The 17,342-nt window shown below is 36.8% G+C and overlaps 1 protein-coding gene across 2 annotated transcripts; it reads right to left on the bottom strand.

The window, feature by feature from the left end:
- Window positions 1-344: 344 nt before the first annotated feature.
- LOC109103269 (gastrula zinc finger protein XlCGF7.1-like) lies at window positions 345-12,573 on the bottom strand. Of its 2 annotated transcripts, XM_042732124.1 has the most exons (3): window positions 12,447-12,573; window positions 11,716-11,856; window positions 345-2,105 (listed from the first exon to the last, which is right to left on the bottom strand). In XM_042732124.1, exons 2-3 carry the CDS (start codon window positions 11,798-11,800, stop codon window positions 1,450-1,452), a joined length of 741 nt encoding a protein of 246 aa, XP_042588058.1. In that variant the 5' UTR covers window positions 11,801-11,856; window positions 12,447-12,573; the 3' UTR covers window positions 345-1,449. The 2 variants fall into 2 exon arrangements, with proteins under 2 accessions (XP_042588058.1, XP_018972199.2); XM_019116654.2 differs by lacking the exon at window positions 12,447-12,573 and having other exon boundaries at window positions 11,716-12,440.
- Window positions 12,574-17,342: the final 4,769 nt, after the last annotated feature.

The raw sequence follows: 17,342 nt of genomic DNA, 5'->3' as shown, positions 1-17,342 counted from the left end.
AAAAGCTTAGTTCGTCAAGTAAGTAACAGTGTCAAGGTCCAGGAAAGTATGAAAAGCATCGTCAGAATACTCCATCTGTCATCAGTGATTCAACCGTAACGTTATGAAGCAACAAGAATATTTTTGTACATGAAAACAAAAATAACGACTTTATTCAACAATTCCTCTCTGTCTCTCTCCAAATCAGCGTAGTGCCATTTTGACAAATCTGAGAAGTACGCAGGCAGTTGAATCACTGATGGCAGATGGAGTATTCTGATGATGCTTTTCATACTTTCCTGGACCTTGACACTGTTATTTATTTGGCAGTCTGTGGGACAGTCTCAAGCCTCCCTGTTTTCATCCAAAATATCTTAAATTGTGTTCTGAAGATGAACAAAGCTTTTACGGGTTTGGAACGACATGGGGCTAAGTGATTAATGACAAAATTTTCCTTTTGCCTTGGAGTAACCCTTTAATATATTTCTGTCCTAGATTTATGGTTTTGAACGATGGCTGAAAACTTGTATAACAGGCACTTCTCATGTTTATTGCCATCTTATGATGAATCGCTTGTTGTTTTCCTCAACTGTAATTTGCTTTGGATAAAAGAACCAAATGAACAGAAGTAATTGTAAATGAAAAATAACGTTTGGTAACAATAACAAGTTGATCAAAACTCTTTCTCTACAATGTGAATTCTCATGTGCCTGTTATTGCTTCCTTTTAGAGTGAAACGGTTTCTACAGTTCTCTTAGACAAAAGGCATTTGTCCAGTTTGGCTACGTTTACACTTGACATTAACATGCGATCATCGTGATCTGATCAAGCAGATCGGATCATCAGTCAATCAGGACATGGCGTGTTTACACTTGGCAACATCAAGTGACTTCTCTATCTGGATAACCGATCAGATCCCTCTTTCCCGTGCAATATTTAAATGAGTCTTACACGTCACAAAATAATATCATCAGTGATGCGGTCTACACTGGATGTGGCGCGACACGACAAATCCCAGACAGTAAACTGCTGTTTCATTCTGTTTATGAGGTACTGACACAAAGAACAAATGATTTGCAACAGTTCAGTGTGGAGAGCCTCATGCTGTTGCAGCGCAGCACAACAACCGTCACGTTCAGTGTAGACACGGAGTTAAGTGTAGGAGTCTCACTAGCGCTCCACGGCCTGGTATCCTCCATCTTTCTTCTGACAGTTCGGGAGAGGGGGCGGGGATTTGCATCACGTTGACCTGCGAATGCAGACTTCATGGCTGGATTGAGTTTACATTACATTGAGATCTGATCACAATGCGTCCTCGACTACCTCTGGACCAGGACGTGATTATTGGATGACATTACGATCAGAAGCTCATTTACACTTGTCTTTTCAATGTGCATGTGGACAACTTCCGGATACAGGTCGCATGTTAATGACAAGTGTAAATGCAGCCTTTGATTTCTCGTATGGACTTCAAGACTTTAAAGCTGATTGCAACTCTGTCTCTCTGTTGTGAGTTCTCATGTGTGAGATAAGGTGTATTTTTTGATTAAAACCATTTCCACACTGCTGGCAGGTGAAAGGCTTCTCCCCGGTGTGAGTTCTCATGTGTGTGATAAGGTGTGCTTTTTGATTAAAACCATTTCCACACTGTTGGCAGGTGAAAGGCTTCTCTCCGGTGTGAGTTATCATGTGCCTGTTAAGGCTTACTTTTTGAGTGAAACTCTTTCCACACCATTGGCAGGTGAAAGGGTTTTCTCCAGTGTGAACTCTCATGTGGATTTTAAGGTTTCCATATAGATTGAAACTATTTCCACACTGTTGGCAGGTGTAAGGCTTCTCTCCAGTGTGAACTCTCATGTGTCTGATAAGGATTACTTTCTGAGTGAAACTGTTTCCACACTGTGGGCATGTGTAAGGCTTCTCTCCAGTGTGAACTCTCATGTGCCTGTTAAGGCTTCCTTTTAGGTTAAAACTTTTCTCACACTGATGACAGGTAAAATGATTCTTTTCAGCCTGTGAGCAAGTAAATGGGTTTTCTTCAGTTATGAACTCGTAATGTTTCTCAAGCTTGTATTTCTCATCCGTTTCGTTCAGAGCTTCACTCTCCTCTTTCACTGTCATCAGACCTAAGGTGAAACAAGAAGAATAAATTGAACACATGACCTGCTTTTGGCATCTACTCATGGCTAGATTTCTCTTCTAGTGATGTTAGATCAATCGAGTAGTCAGGCCCACGCACACATAAAGGCTGATTTTTTTTCAGGGCTGCTTGTATATAATAACTTCTAAGTATCATTTTTCAGGATTCTATCACTTTGGTCAAACTTATAACAGTGTTGTAAAGTATTTGAGTAAATGTAATTATATTCTGTAATCTTTTTGGTTGATTGTAGTTTTACTGTAGTATCAATGATAACTTTTTTGCTTCTCCTGTAGCTCAGTGGTAGAGCATTGCATTAGCAGTGCAAAAGGTTGTGGGTTCAATTCCCAGGGAACACACATACTGAAAAACAAAAAACATTTATAGCTTGAATGCACTGAAAGTTGCTTTGGATAAAAGCGTCTGCTAAATGCATAAATGTAAATGTACAGGTGTTAAATGGTTTTATATATTTTTAGATGTGTGCTTACTGTCTTGGAATTTAAATGGTTGATTTTTTTTGAATTTGTTAGTGTTTTTAAAAGGTTGTTATTATTAAAATTTGTTTGTTTTAGGAGACAAAATCTGCTAAAATGTAATTAAATGTAAAAAATCATGTAAAAAATGATCATCTTTTATTAGAAAATTAAACTCTGGCAGGTCTAATGAAGTTCTTCCTGCCTGCATGTGGTTGGTGAGTCTGTTCGGTTGCCATATTAATGGGCAGCGGAAAGAGTATATAATTGACTAGATGGAATCGTGTCTCCAGTCACCGCCCCCTTTTTTTTTTTTTTTCCTGCGTCATATTTGGTCGGCAACAAAATGTTGGCTAGGTTGTTGCTGGAAGACTGTACCTAATGTTAGTTTATTTTCAGAGAGGCACGTTGGATGAAATCATGTGGTTAAGGTTGCCCCTCTACAGGTAAGTGGGAGTCGTTCTCGATGTGCTTATCATAGAAGTATCTCTCTGTTTGTTTGTTTTAGTAATATATATGTAATTGCTGTGTTTAGTGATTGATCTTTCTCTCTCCCTGTTTTTGTGGAATCTTTTTATCTTTAATAAAATGTAAATGTGACCCTGGACTACAAAACCAGCCTTAAATCGCTGAGATATATTTGTAGCAATAGCCAAAAATACGTTTGTATGGGTCAAAATTATTGATTTTTCTTTTATGCCAAAAATCATTAGGATATCAAGTAAAGATCATTTTCTTAAGATATTTTGTACATTTTCTACTGTAAAAATATTAAAATTGAATTTTTGACTAGTAATATGCATTGCTAAGAGCTTTATTTGGACAACTTTAAAAGGCGATTCTCTCAATATTTAGATTTTTTTGCACTTTAGATTCCAGATTTTCAAATAGTTGTATCTCTGCCAAATAATGTCCTAACAAACCATACATCAATGGAAATATTGTTTATTCAGGTTTTAGATGATGTATAAATCTTAATTTTGAGAAATTGACCCTTATGTTTGGTTTTGTGGTCCAGGGTCACATATTTCCTATATCTACGTCTACTGCTGATTCAAAGTGAACTAAACTGTGTTGCCTTACATGAAATCCGTTTAATAAGGTTTCTGTAGTTGTGTTCAAACATTTGATCAAATTTTGATAACTGCCTTTTAAACAACTGAGAAGAGAGTGATGGATTGTTAGGTTCTTCGAAGCTTATCCTGGAGTTGCCGTCATAGCTACTGGTCCGTTAGCTTAAACCTGCTTGGAAGCAGATTATTTCATGTAATCAGGATTAGATTGCAACTTTTAAAATAGAAATCATACTTTAGTCTGTCCGAGCCACTGCTTCCTTTTTTTTTTTTTTTTATATACAAATGTATTTCTGAACCAGGGACAATATAATTTAACCTGTTAACCTGCACCTAGACACCGGCATCCTCAACTCTCCTTGTTTGCACATGTCAGTATTTATGAATTGTTTAATTGAAACGGGACAAATTTAATCTTGACAAACTACACATCAATATAAAGATCTAAGCCTCAAGCATCGACGACAGATCGCTGTTTTTCAATGGAAAGCTTATAAAGAATGTACAAACCCAATTCCAAAAATGTTGGGACACTGTACAAATTGTGAGTAAAAAAAGGAATGGAATAATTTACAAATCTCCTAAAAAAATTTTCTATTTTATTCACAATAGAATATAGATAACATATCAAATGTTGAAAGTGAGACATTTTGAAATGTCATGACAAATATTGGCTCATTTTGGATTTCATGAGAGTTACACATTCCAAAAAAGTTGGGACAGGTAGCAATAAGAGGCCGGAAAAGTTATATGTACATATAAGGAACAGCTGGAGGACCAATTTGCAACTTATTAGGTCAATTGGCAACATGATTGGGTATAAAAAGAGCTTCTCAGAGTGGCAGTTTCTCTCAGAAGTCAAGATGGGCAGAGGATCACCAATTCCCCCAATGCTGCGGCAAAAAATAGTGGAGCAATATCAGAAAGGAGTTTCTCAGAGAAAAATTGCAAAGACTTTGAATCATCTACAGTGCATAATATAATCCAAAGATTCAGAGAATCTGGAACAATCTCTGTGCGTAAGGGTCAAGGCCGGAAAACCATACTGGATGCCCATGATCTTCGGGCCCTTAGACGGCACTGCATCACATACAGGAATGCTACTGTAATGGAAATCACAACAAGGGCTCAGGAATACTTCCAGAAAACGTTGTCGGTGAACACAATCCACCGTGCCATTCGCCGTTGCCGGCTAAAACTCTATAGGTAAAAAAAGATGCCATATCTAAACATGATCCAGAAGCGCAGGCGTTTTCTCTGGGCCAAGGCTCATTTAAAATGGACTGTGGCAAAGTGGAAAACTGTTCTATGGTCAGAAGAATCAAAATTTGAAGTTCTTTTTGGAAAACTGGAACGCCATGTCATCCGGACTAAAGAGGACAAGGACAACCCAAGTTGTTATCAGCGCTCAGTTCAGAAGCCTGCATCTCTGATGGTTTGGGGTTGCATGAGTGCGTGTGGCATGGGCAGCTTACACATCTGGAAAGGCACCATCAATGCTGAAAGGTATATACAAGTTCTAGCACAATATATGCTCCCATCCAGATGTCGTCTCTTTCAGGGAAGACCTTGCATTTTCCAACATGACAATGCCAGACCACATACTGCATCAATTACAACATCATGGCTGCATAGGAGGAGGATTCGGGTACTGAAATGGCCAGCCTGCAGTCCAGATCTTTCAACCATAGAAAACATTTGGCGCATCATAAAGAGGAAGATGTGACAAAGACCACCTAAGAAGAATGGGACAACATTCCTATTCCTAAACTTGAGCAACTTGTCTCCTCAGTCCTCAGACGTTTGCAGACTGTTATAAAAAGAAGAGGTCCCAACTTTTTTGGAATCGGGTTTGCATTTGCTAAATTTGTGTAAGCAGTACACATCAAAACCAGATTTGTCATAATAACGAGTCATAAACACATCCACAGCTGTAAATCCCGGTTTAGTTAGAAAGGTAAGGGTCCACTGAACGACTCTAAGTACACATTTAGTCCAACTAAGCAATAACGTTGTAATATGGATGATAATTCCTTTGTTTACATTTCAGTTCTTCAGGGACAGAATTGTTTGTGTCCGTTATGGAATAACTCATGCTCAGAAACTGCATCTTGGTAGTAAAAAAAAAAAACGGCATGGTTTTGTAGCAAACAGTGTCACAAACAGAATGAGACGACCCACAAAAAAAAAAAAAAAAAAAAAAAAAAAGTGAAAGATAGGCAAAAGATAGTATATTTGAATTCTGGCGCCCTCTCGTGACGCGCGCTCTGACGCAACTGTCATCTGATGGAGGCAGAACTTAGCGATTGAGTTTTTCTTTATTTTTCAACATTTTTTATATATGTGTGAGTGTGTTTTATGTTAAATGTGCCTGTATCTGCATGATTACCATCTGTTTGAGCGCAAATCAGCTCGCTGTTACTGTGTAATCACAGCTATCGATGTGAACGCCATCTATATGAATAGAGTGTGATTTATTGACTTTTTGGCGCATTTATATGATTACCATATTTATAACTGGCCATCAGCACATCAGCACGTATTTTCATTGTAATTCATTGTAAATGCTGCATTTCTAGCAATCTCATGATGTTCTGTAATTGGCATACAAAGTTATATCTTTTTTACTTTTCTTATTCACATTCTTATTGTATTTTTCTAGTGCTCAAATAAATCACTTATTTGAGGTCTAAGTTTCTGTCTAGTGTTTTATAACTGAAAAAAAACATGCAGTGGTATGTTTAATGACTAAAATAGTTTGTAGAACCCTTCAATACAGTTGGTAAATATTTTTTTATATTTGGGGGGGTGGGGGGGGGGACAAGACATAGTATCAGAAAAAATGGTTGCAGGAATCTCAATTTTCATGGTATTTTCTTCAGATTTGAAATAGAAACTCATGAGACACTTGACTTTCAACCCATTACTTTTCTAGATTGCTCCAGGACTGACTTCATGTATTTTTTTATCAACTAATTTTTTTTTTCAAGCCACTTCAGTGTCTATAACTTAATATTTTTGAGCATTACCAACTCTGGTTGATAAAAAGAACAGCCCAAAGTTAGGTAGGGCACTTTCAGCTGTGAGTCCCATAATCTGAGCAGTACGCAGGCGGCGTACACTCTTCTGTCGGCCGCGCTGCGCCGATGCGCTGTTTGCTTTCAAACCAAAGAGTAAATATATGTAAAAAAACTTATCATTGTGGCACGGCTGAAACAAGAGTGTATGCTGCCTGTCAGAATTTCCAAAATGGAGCTACGGTGATGTGGAGAGACACAGAGGAGAGGAGTTGTTGAATAAAGTCATTATTTTTGTTTTCTTCATGTACAAAAAGTATTCTAGTCTCTTCATAACGTTACGGTTGAATCACTGATGACAGATGGAGTATTCTGATGATACTTTTCATACTTTCCTGGAGCTTGACACTGTTATTTATTTGGCAGTCTATGGAACAGTCTCAAGCCCCAGTTTTCATCCAAAATATCTTAAATTGTGTTCCGAAGATGAACGAAGCTTTTACGGGTTTGGAACGACATGGTGGTACGTGAATAGCGACAATTTTGGGATGGAGTATCCCTTTAAATCTCTCGATGGCAGCTGTGGTCACATAACGAATCTGACGAGCTGGAGGACAGATAAACTGAGTGATGCATGAAGTAAAAATACTACTGAGAATAAACACATGATCTGAAAAAACTGAGTTTTGAATTTCAATATCACCAACAGAAAGGCCCAAAGATAATATTAAATCCAGGGTGTGGCCTTTTTCATGAGTAGAACCCTGCAAATGTTGGACAAAGTTGAAGGAGTCAATTAGGCTATGTTCACACTGCAGGCTGAAACGACCCAATTCCGATTTGCCCCTATGCGACCTGTATCTGATCTTTTCATGACAGTCTGAACGACACAGATCCGATCTTTTCAAATGTGACCCAGGCCACTTGGGTATGTGGTCCTGAATCAGATACGTATCCGATCTTTTGAAATGCGACCTCCGTCTGAACAGCCAGGCCACATGTATCCGACCCGTATGTCATTGATACGCTACAAACGTCATAATTCTGCGTTGAAGTAGGCGGGAACGAGAAGATAAACAACAACCATGGCGGACGATGCTGCTGAGACCAGTCAATGGAAGGGAAGTGAGGTCACAGATTTAATTAATATTTGGGGTGACAGCTCTATTCAGGCCAAACTCGAGGGCTCTTATCGAAACCGGCTGGTTTATGAAAACATTTCCAGTGAAATGGCTGAGCGTGGTTACAGATGATCCTGGCTCCATTGGGAAAATAACTTTAATATTGCAAAAAGAGCTCCGCTGTTGACTACACTGTTGTTGACATCCATGTTTAACGTTAGCTACTTCCGCAAACAATGAGTGATGTCGTTGACCGTTTAGTACTCTTCTGCGCATGCGGGTCACTTCTGGGTCATTTCACGTTCACACAGGAGATCACAAAAGGTCGCATTTAATTAGAAATGTGAACGGCCTTGCAAAAAAATTTATTTTTTTCAAAAAATCAGAATTGAGCATTAAGCCCTGCAGTGTGAACTTAGCCTTAGATCCAAAAAGTCTTATTTATCTGTGTGTACTATGTGTGCTCCAAAACCAAGGTAAATTCCTAGTTTGTGTAAGCAATAAAGCGCTTTCTGATTCGGATCAAAATCACTTGTCAATTGCAGCAAGTGATGCACCAATTTATACTCACATGCGTTATGCATTATGTATTTTGAAAATGATCTTTTTTTTTTTTGATTGATTTATCTTTTTACTGTGAAAGGTGTGGATTTTAAACACATTATTATGTATTGTCTTATTAAACAAAACCTTTTATTTTAACATCTGAAAATGCAGATCCTGTTGTAAGTAATACTGAAAATTACTTTTTAAACTTTATTCACTTTTTTGTTGTTCCATTATTACCCCTGAGCAGATTTTGACTTCTATTAGAACTTATGTTTGCACTTGTTTTTCTCACACAAACCCGGTAATAATTTCAGAGAAAATTACCTGTTTTTCATCAAACTCAGTGATCCTCAGAGAAATCTAATCCCATCCGAATGTGAATGTCTGTGATTGCCAACAATATTTTTCACATCTCTTTTCCTTGTGTTTTTAGGCCAACATGAACTACCTGAACGCCTTTATTACTATGTGAATTTTCGATCTTTGCCTCCCAGAAAAAAATAAAATAAAATAAAATCAAGAGCCATATGGTGTAAACCAGGGGTCTCCAACCCTGTTCCTGGAGAGCTATTGTCCTGCAGATTTCAGCTCTAACCCCCAATCAAACACACCTGAAGCAGCTAATCAAGGTGTTCAAGGCTACTTGATAATTACAGACAGGTGTTTTGGAGCAGGGTTGGAACTGAAGTCTGCAGGATGGTAGCTCTCCAGGAGCAGGGTTGGAGAGCCCTGGTGTGAACTGTTAAGACTGGCTACTGTAATATCAGCGTCAGGTAAGATTACTCACCGTCATTTCTGCACTCAATTACACAATGCTTTAATTACATAGGCCTATGTATCTCTATAAAAGTTAACCATGGTTTTCTACAAATAAAAAAAAAACATCGTAGTTATAGTTAAACTAAGGTGACCACAAATTAACCATGGTTTTGCTATGCCATATAGCTTAACCAGTGTATTTGTAGTAAAGCTGTAAACAAACTAGAGATGTTCATTCCGGTTATTTTTCCTAACCGACGCTCATTAAAGGGGGGCTACAATGGCGTTTCATGTATTCAGAGTTGTTCACAGTGTTAAAGAGATGGCTTCTCATGCTAAACATGGCCAAAGTTTTAAAAAATAATTTGGACGAATGACGGAGAATTTCTGTGCCTAAAATCTTATTTCCGGGTTGGCACAAGTTTCGGCTGTTTTTTTTTCGATCGTGGATCTAATGACGTAGACAGTGGTGGAACTCCTTATATGAGCATTTCTCTTGGAAAAGCGCGCCCACGCACATGTCGACCAGAGGAGAGCGAGACCTCGCTCATCAACACACTTCATCTGGAAATCGTCGGCAGCGCTCCACAGGATTTGTTCGAGAATGTCTCCAAATAAGTGTTTTTGGATGTGAGGGAAAGTTTCCCAAAGAACCCAGCGTTACACGAACAGTGGATCCAGTTTGTTTTTCTGGGGCAGCAACGGAGTGTAGCAAGTGCGTTTGTGTGTTCTCATCATTTCAGTGATGAATGTTTTATAAACAAGGCCCAGGTCGATGCTGGATTTGCACAACGTTTGCTATTAAAACATGGAGCGGTCCCAGTGATAAAAGACCCCATTCATGTAAGTACAACTGCATCAGATTTCTGTCTTTTGTTGGAAATTAGCATATAAGTAAATTTATGTTAATGGAAACAATACGAAACATCAGTATTATAGCTCCGCCCACGGCACGCCTCCAGGAGCTCAGCTTTTTCCAGAGAGAATCGGAAAGCTGTATTTTTCTTTTATAAATATGATAAAATTAAAGACTTTTTGGAGATATGAAGGATGCGGTACTACTCTACAGATACTCAAGATTAACATGAGATTAGGTGATACTGTGTACGTTATGTACCCTTTAACTGATTATTAACTATTAACTTAATAAATTAAGAAAATGAACGAAAAACTGTGAAACCAGTAGCCTAGTATGCAGAGTTTCGGTTCATTTTTGTGCAGCGCGAACAGAAACCAGACGGCAGAAAGCTGCATCCTATTTTTCTTTAGGCTTATATTATAAAAGCACAAAGATTTGTTTTTTTGTGAATGTACACAAAGGCAAACCTTTTACAATTCTGATTATCTTTATGACTAAAAGGGGTAGCTGCTTCCACTGTTAGAGGGAAAAAATTGAAGTGATTGTGCTGGCGCCGCATGCGTACACACAGTTAAGCTTTGCTACCTTGACAATGTAGTCTGTTCATTATCATAATAAAATACAGTCAGTCAAACATATGGGAAAAAAATACACTGCTCAGTTTATGTAGTAAAATCTGTGCTGATCAGTGTTATCACCGTACCATCGTGATGTTATGCAAAACATTTTGTTTTATGTGGATATTGGAACATCACGAATATGGAAATATATGATTTTGTGTCGAATGAGAGACCCAACGTTGGTTTCAGTTTCGTTTTAGCCTAAATTAATTTGTTTTGGCTTGTCATAGGGCCCTATGAAATACATATTTTCTTCCCAAATTCTGTTTTAGTTTTTCCCAAATACATTTTTTTCCGTTTTAATTTTTCTAGATTCCGTTTTTTTTTTCCATTTAAATTTTTCTGGACTCCTTTTTAATGATTAAATTAAATTTTATTAATCAAAAACAGCATGTCTAATTAATTAACATCACAAACCTTGCACATTTTCACATCAATTTATTAAAAGTTTAAGAAAAATTACATGTTTAGGGCCCTATGAAATATTTTATTTTTTCTCAGTTTTTTTTCTTCTTCTTTATATATGTTTTACTGTTACCTAATTCTGTGTTTTAGCATGTCTAATTATTTAAATGCATAAAAACAACTCAATTTATTCAAATTTTTCTTAAAATAGCCTTATGAAATTTTTTTTTCCTCAGAAATTCTGTGTATTTACATTTTTTTCTGGTTATCAAATGAAGGCATAAAACATTAATTTAATTTATCTTTTAACTATTGACAATTAAGCAAACTTTATTTTTGGCAAACAAAGGGGATTTACTATTAAAATTAAAACATGGAAGAAATGTTGTGTGATTATTCCTTAAATTATGTTTGTTTCTTTTTAGTAGTAGGCTATGTACATGCTGCTGAACAATAGTAATACATTTCTGGCAAATGCTCGTCTTTAAATTAAACCGAACATTTATTTTGACGGGTTGGCGTGAATACCTTTACAGTTCTGTGTGTGTGTGATATGATGCTAGTTTTACTCAAATCAAACGGTAAAATGCTCATAAAGTGACTCTAAGAGCAGTTCTGGAGATGCTGTTCATGTGTTTACGTCCTCATTTAGTGAGACGGCTTAATATTTACAGATACCAGTCCATATCAAGATTTGATTTGAGAAAGAAAACCAACCTGTTTGTTCCTCAGTTTCTTCTTGTTTGACTCTGAATACTTCTTCAATCTTCAGCTCTTCACTCTCCACTTTGATTAACGTCATCTTTATAAAAGTGTGTCACGTGCTTCAGCAGGAGTTTCTCTGTGTGTTTGGACACGCTGTAAAGTTTAAGATGAGAGAAAATAAACCCAAACTACATCTGTTTCAGTAACCAGTGCACTGATCAGAGAGTCAGAGAGTGATAGAGAACCGCTCTTACATCACCGGACTAGATTAATACAGATAAACAACACTAGTGACGATTCTTATTCAGACATCTGTAGATTACATTTAATAGATGACACTTTCATGAAAGCATCGGGAGCTGGTTTGTTAAAGGAGTCATTATTAAGTGTGTTTGTTGTTCTCGTCTCATTTTGAACCGGAAGTGTCGTCAGAGTGAATCATTTTGCGCAGCTATCGGCTCAACTGACTCGTTTCAGAAAGCACATGTTTCTCATCACTACTCGCCAGTGATTCTTGTTCATGATGAACGAAATCACGAGATTGGAGCGAAATGAGGCGCTTCTTTTCTGTTACTCGAGAACAAAGCGCTGTACTCGAACAAAATAACGTTCATTACTGTTAGTTAGCTATTACAATGTTACATTCGACAATCACTGAGCCATTTTACATCACTTTAAAAACACACGAAACAGTCCGTACTGTCTGCATTGACTTAAACACTTTAAACTCTTAAAACACTCACCTTTCTTCAGCTGAAGCACCACAGACGCCGGAGCGGCCTTATGACGTCACACCGCCGTTCCAAAATAAAAGTCCCGTTCACGAGCTAAAACCACCGCGTGATAAAATAGATGGCAGAGGAATTAATATGAGCTGAATTCTTGATTAGACACATATCTAAATACATGTTCAATGATGTGCTGAAAACATACTAGTATAATTTAATTTGACTGTCTGTAAATTAAAAAAGCATACCTGTAGCTTTACTTTTATCAGTAAATATATATATATACACACATAAGTAAATTACTGTGTGTGTGTGCAATTATATTATGTACATTAAAAGTCACAGTTTTCCACAAATATCTTTTTAATTAGTTGATTAAAGTGTTAGTTTTACATTTAAAAACAATATGTTAGATTCTATAAATTTAGCTTTAAATGTTTTTATGCATTCAACAAAAGCACAATGAATATTGTTAAATAACCATTAAGTCTGATGTGTTTGTCACCTCCCTGCCATAAACACAAATGCCTAATGCTGCTCTGATCTTTACGCTGCCAAGTATGTTAAACATAATATGATCAATAACCAATTCCAATTTAAACATTTAGTTACAAGTGGTTAACAAAAAGTATGAGCCAATGTGAACCACAATGAAACTGACCCACGTCCAGCAAGACCAGACACGAGGCTATAATTCATGACAAAGGTCTCAAATCTCGTGAGGAACTTGAAGAGTGCACTACTTTGTGGACAGATTTTTATGATTCAACAAAAAACAGTAGAAAAGGAGAACCTCTCCTACAATGAGATTTCAACTGATCCATTAAAAGATTTGTTGTATTTTCAAGAGGGGATGTCACTGAAAATGGCTCCAATTATCAAAAAACACCCCTCCTCCCAATCGTTTTGACAAAATGAAGGTGGGCCCTGCAATGAATGTCTTTAGCAAGGCACCAAGCGTAGGTTTGAAGTACCTGGAGGAACAACCACTGACCAGGAAAACACATCAACACTAGCAACCGGGGAAACCCAGTTTCAGCTGAAAAACAATGCTGTTGACCATTTGTTAAAGATTCTTGAGCAACATGACCACACAGATCTTCCCTCCTCTGCTGAAAACACCTAGACATGTAGCAGAATGGACTATTTACACTACCGTCTGCATCAGAAGTTTCAGTCCAGGTTCATTCCCAGCATCATCGTCACGATCAGCAACAGAGAGAGAAACACACATGCTGGTGAATACTATGGGTTACTTTGAAAAAGAAACAAAAAAACAGCCCAAAATGGTCAAAACAATTAATCCTTATCCAGGCAATAGACAGTTCACAGGCAAGAAAAATGTGGGAGGCAAAACCACAAAAAAATACATATATTTTTTCCAGACTTGTGAAAAAACTGTGAGTGAAAACAAACTGAAAAGAGATCAGAATCAATCATGAAGATACAGTAACTTTAATGGCAATCTTACATCAACTGTTTTTTTGTACATATAGGTATATACCTATATTCTAGGACTTAAATATATGTACCTTTAAATGTACATAACTATATTCTAGGAGAAGGGTGGAATAAGTGTCGTTTTCTTTTCTGGAATTGACAGAGGAATCATCAGCTGGAACTGTAGCTGTAGAGTGTTGGACATTTAACCTTCCACATCTTGAAAGTTTAAAATGATTCAAGAAGTAACACACTTAGCCGCTGACCCTTCTTTTTTTTGGTACAAATTTCAGCAACAATATAGTTATTGACCCCCTACCAGTCAAACAATATGTGAAAAAAAATTGGTAAGGTTCAATCTATGGCAGGATTTGTTTCGATCCTGAGTTATAAAAACCTAGTGTTGGGCAGCTAGTGATAAAATCTGGTGTTCATTTAAAAATATTATATGCTTTATCACTCGTTTAGTGATAATGCACAGTGTTTCCTTTGGGTGTTCACAAATAATCAACATCTGCACATGTACAGAGTATTTTCAATCTCCTCACCCACCCTACGCTTCGCTCTCCGGTCTCCATCGTCTTTAAGGATTTGCCTGCACACAACGGTTCCAAGGTATAGTATTATTAACTTTTTAACTTGTGATTTAATTTATGAACTTAAATCATCACTGAAGCAAATTGTATTTATTTTGTATTATACTGTTTATGTGAAAAATAACTTTATTATTTGCCTCATTTTAACCAAACACTGACACGGTTAAAGTATGATTATTTCTAATTTATCACAAGATACACAGTCAACGCTGCGTAATCTTCTTAAATTAAGTTTTAAAATATCATAATATTGATAATTGAGTCATTCTATAATTAGGGGTGCATGCCATCCATGGACTCAATTATCAATTTTACTAATTTCTCAATTACTTTTCATTTCAAATAATGATCACTTTTATATCAGGGGACATTTCTCATTCATTTAATACAAAAATCCAACAGATATCTGTCTTGCAAAAATGGCATATTCTATACTGGAATTTGATGTTTTTGAACTGACCGAAACGGTAAATGTGAGGTTCTGCTCTTCAGATTAGCTCTAAAATGCATGTTGCTGTATATATTTCTTATAAGTATTTGTCCAAAATAATCATCAAATTATGAGAAAGGTGTTTAAAATATTTTGCTCATGCATCTACATTAAATCATCCATTTTGTGTATCTAAAGCAATGTCAACTGTTACTCCCCATAAAACCCCCTATAAATCAGCAATGGTTTGTTCCAAAGTCACATGTCCATCATGGCATGATGTAATTTGCTTTTTTGGAGGGAAATTTGAAAACAGTGTGGTAAGTCAACTTCTCCTTTTCAATATTTTATGTAGATTATTGTCTGCACATAGAGTTGATTAATTGAACGTCAACTGTGTTATCAGCATGTTCTGGTGAACTTGTGTCACATGTTATATTTATAAATATGTAGAGACAGAATAAAAAAACTAAAGTTAATCAAGGTCATGTACTGACTATTCCAAGGTCATTTTTTGCAAGGGGCTATAATGTGTGTGATGTGTAGTGTGTTACTTTGTCAACTGTGTCATGTGTGGATTTTATGATATAAATCCTTTAAAAGTGAACTAATCCATCGGAAAAAACGATGGGGATATCTCTGGAGATGGGTGTCTTTGGCAAGGATGGTGAATAACACTAAATTCATCGTACTGTGGATTTGTGTTAAAGAAAAGTATCATCCTTCATGATAACATCCACGCACAGTATGAAGCCCCAAATTCATATTTTCAAATCAGTAAGACATTTAACCTTAAAAACTCTGGTGAATAGATTCAAAAACCTTCAAACAAATGTGTAATCAAACATGTGGGACTTCATTCATGTTTCATTTAACAACATTTGTCCGTAACACAGTTGACAAAATAATGAATCAAATGTTAATTTTCATATTTAAAAAGTCATTAGAGCTTAAGCTTGCCAAACAATTAATTTAGCACATTAAGGGAATATATTCTTCAGCCACCTAATTTATTTATCAAAAAAGAATGCAGATTTTCTGACTTTTTGGTTGACATGAAATGTACCCCTAAATATAGAATGACTCAGTTAGTAACATATGTGGTCAACTTAACTCTGTCAGCATTACCTCAGTTTAATTTTGTGTGCTTTTGAGCCACCATTCAGTCTTGAGTTACCATTTCACGGGTAAACTAAGAGGTAAAAAATCAAAAGGTCCATTTTAAAGGATGTTTTAACGTAACATCCTTTAAAAAAATCCTTCTAAAAGTTAATGACGAGACTGACACGGTAATTTTATTTCCCCCCTCAAATTCGTAGCACAGCACCGTGACTGAAAGTGAAGTGGTGAGACAAATAAATTTGTTAATGTAGGATGATGGAGATAGACTTTAGTAACTTGTTAATTTCCTTTGTGCTCATTTTAATCGTTTTCTTAAATAATGTAGCAGTTTTAGCATTTTGGATAGTTCAACTTGGTTTATTTGTTATTTGGTGAAAGTAACTTTAATAGGATTCCCAACCTTTAAAAGAGCGTTTATATCTTTCATCCCGTAACTGCGGGTTAATTATGGTGTTTTTACAATGTCATGCAAACGAGACGTTGATCAAATTTATTGCTTTTGAAATAATTTTTTTGTATTTGCCCGAGGACCCATGGAAATGCACGAGATACGTCATTGGCGATATGCAAACCTGTGTGATTTGCACATTTGTGATATCTTGAGAATTTCATAATATTGTACAGCCCTATTCTTCAGTATAGCCTAAATACGAGCCCATGTTGAAGACTTCACTGCAACTTTAAACTGCCACAACTACAGTGAGCATTCCCTTATGAAAATTAACTATGGTTTTATTGCAGTAAAAGTGTTGTTACCATGTTTTATTTTTTTGGCGTATTGAATACCATTTGTATAACCACTGTTTTACTACAAATACCATGGTTAAACAATGGTTAGTGTAGCAAATTCAATTCAAGTTTATTTGTATAGCACTTATCACGATACAAATCATTGCAAAGCAACTTCACAGAAAATTAAGTTCCCTTTCGATACTTTACTCATACTGTGTATGGGGAAAAGCTCCTTTTTTCCTCGATACTGAAGCTTTTTTTCAATAACGCAGTGCAACTGCACTGCCATTGGTTTAATCTGTAAACTTTTTTAAACCAATGACAGCGCTGCGTAACTGCGCAAGCATGTGGCGATGCAGCACGCCAAAGCCTGCCAAAATGGGCGGGGCGAATGGCTATATAAGCAGGCAAATTGCAGAGGAAATCAGATCTTACTCCTTTAGCGATGACTTCACTTCGCTGGATCTTTACTGAACGCCTTCGCCTGGAACGAGCTCTCGCCATCGAAGAGGCACCGCAGTGGACCAGCTGAGATCGTTGATCGCCTGCAGCGCCGGCGCTCTTGCAGACAGCCGCTTTCTAGCGCCGTTC

The sequence above is a fragment of the Cyprinus carpio genome, chromosome A3 (genome assembly GCF_018340385.1).
Source record: "Cyprinus carpio isolate SPL01 chromosome A3, ASM1834038v1, whole genome shotgun sequence".
NCBI classification, from domain to species: domain Eukaryota; kingdom Metazoa; phylum Chordata; class Actinopteri; order Cypriniformes; family Cyprinidae; genus Cyprinus; species Cyprinus carpio.
Note: the sequence above shows the minus strand (reverse complement) of the source record. Positions and strands in the feature narration are given on the sequence as shown.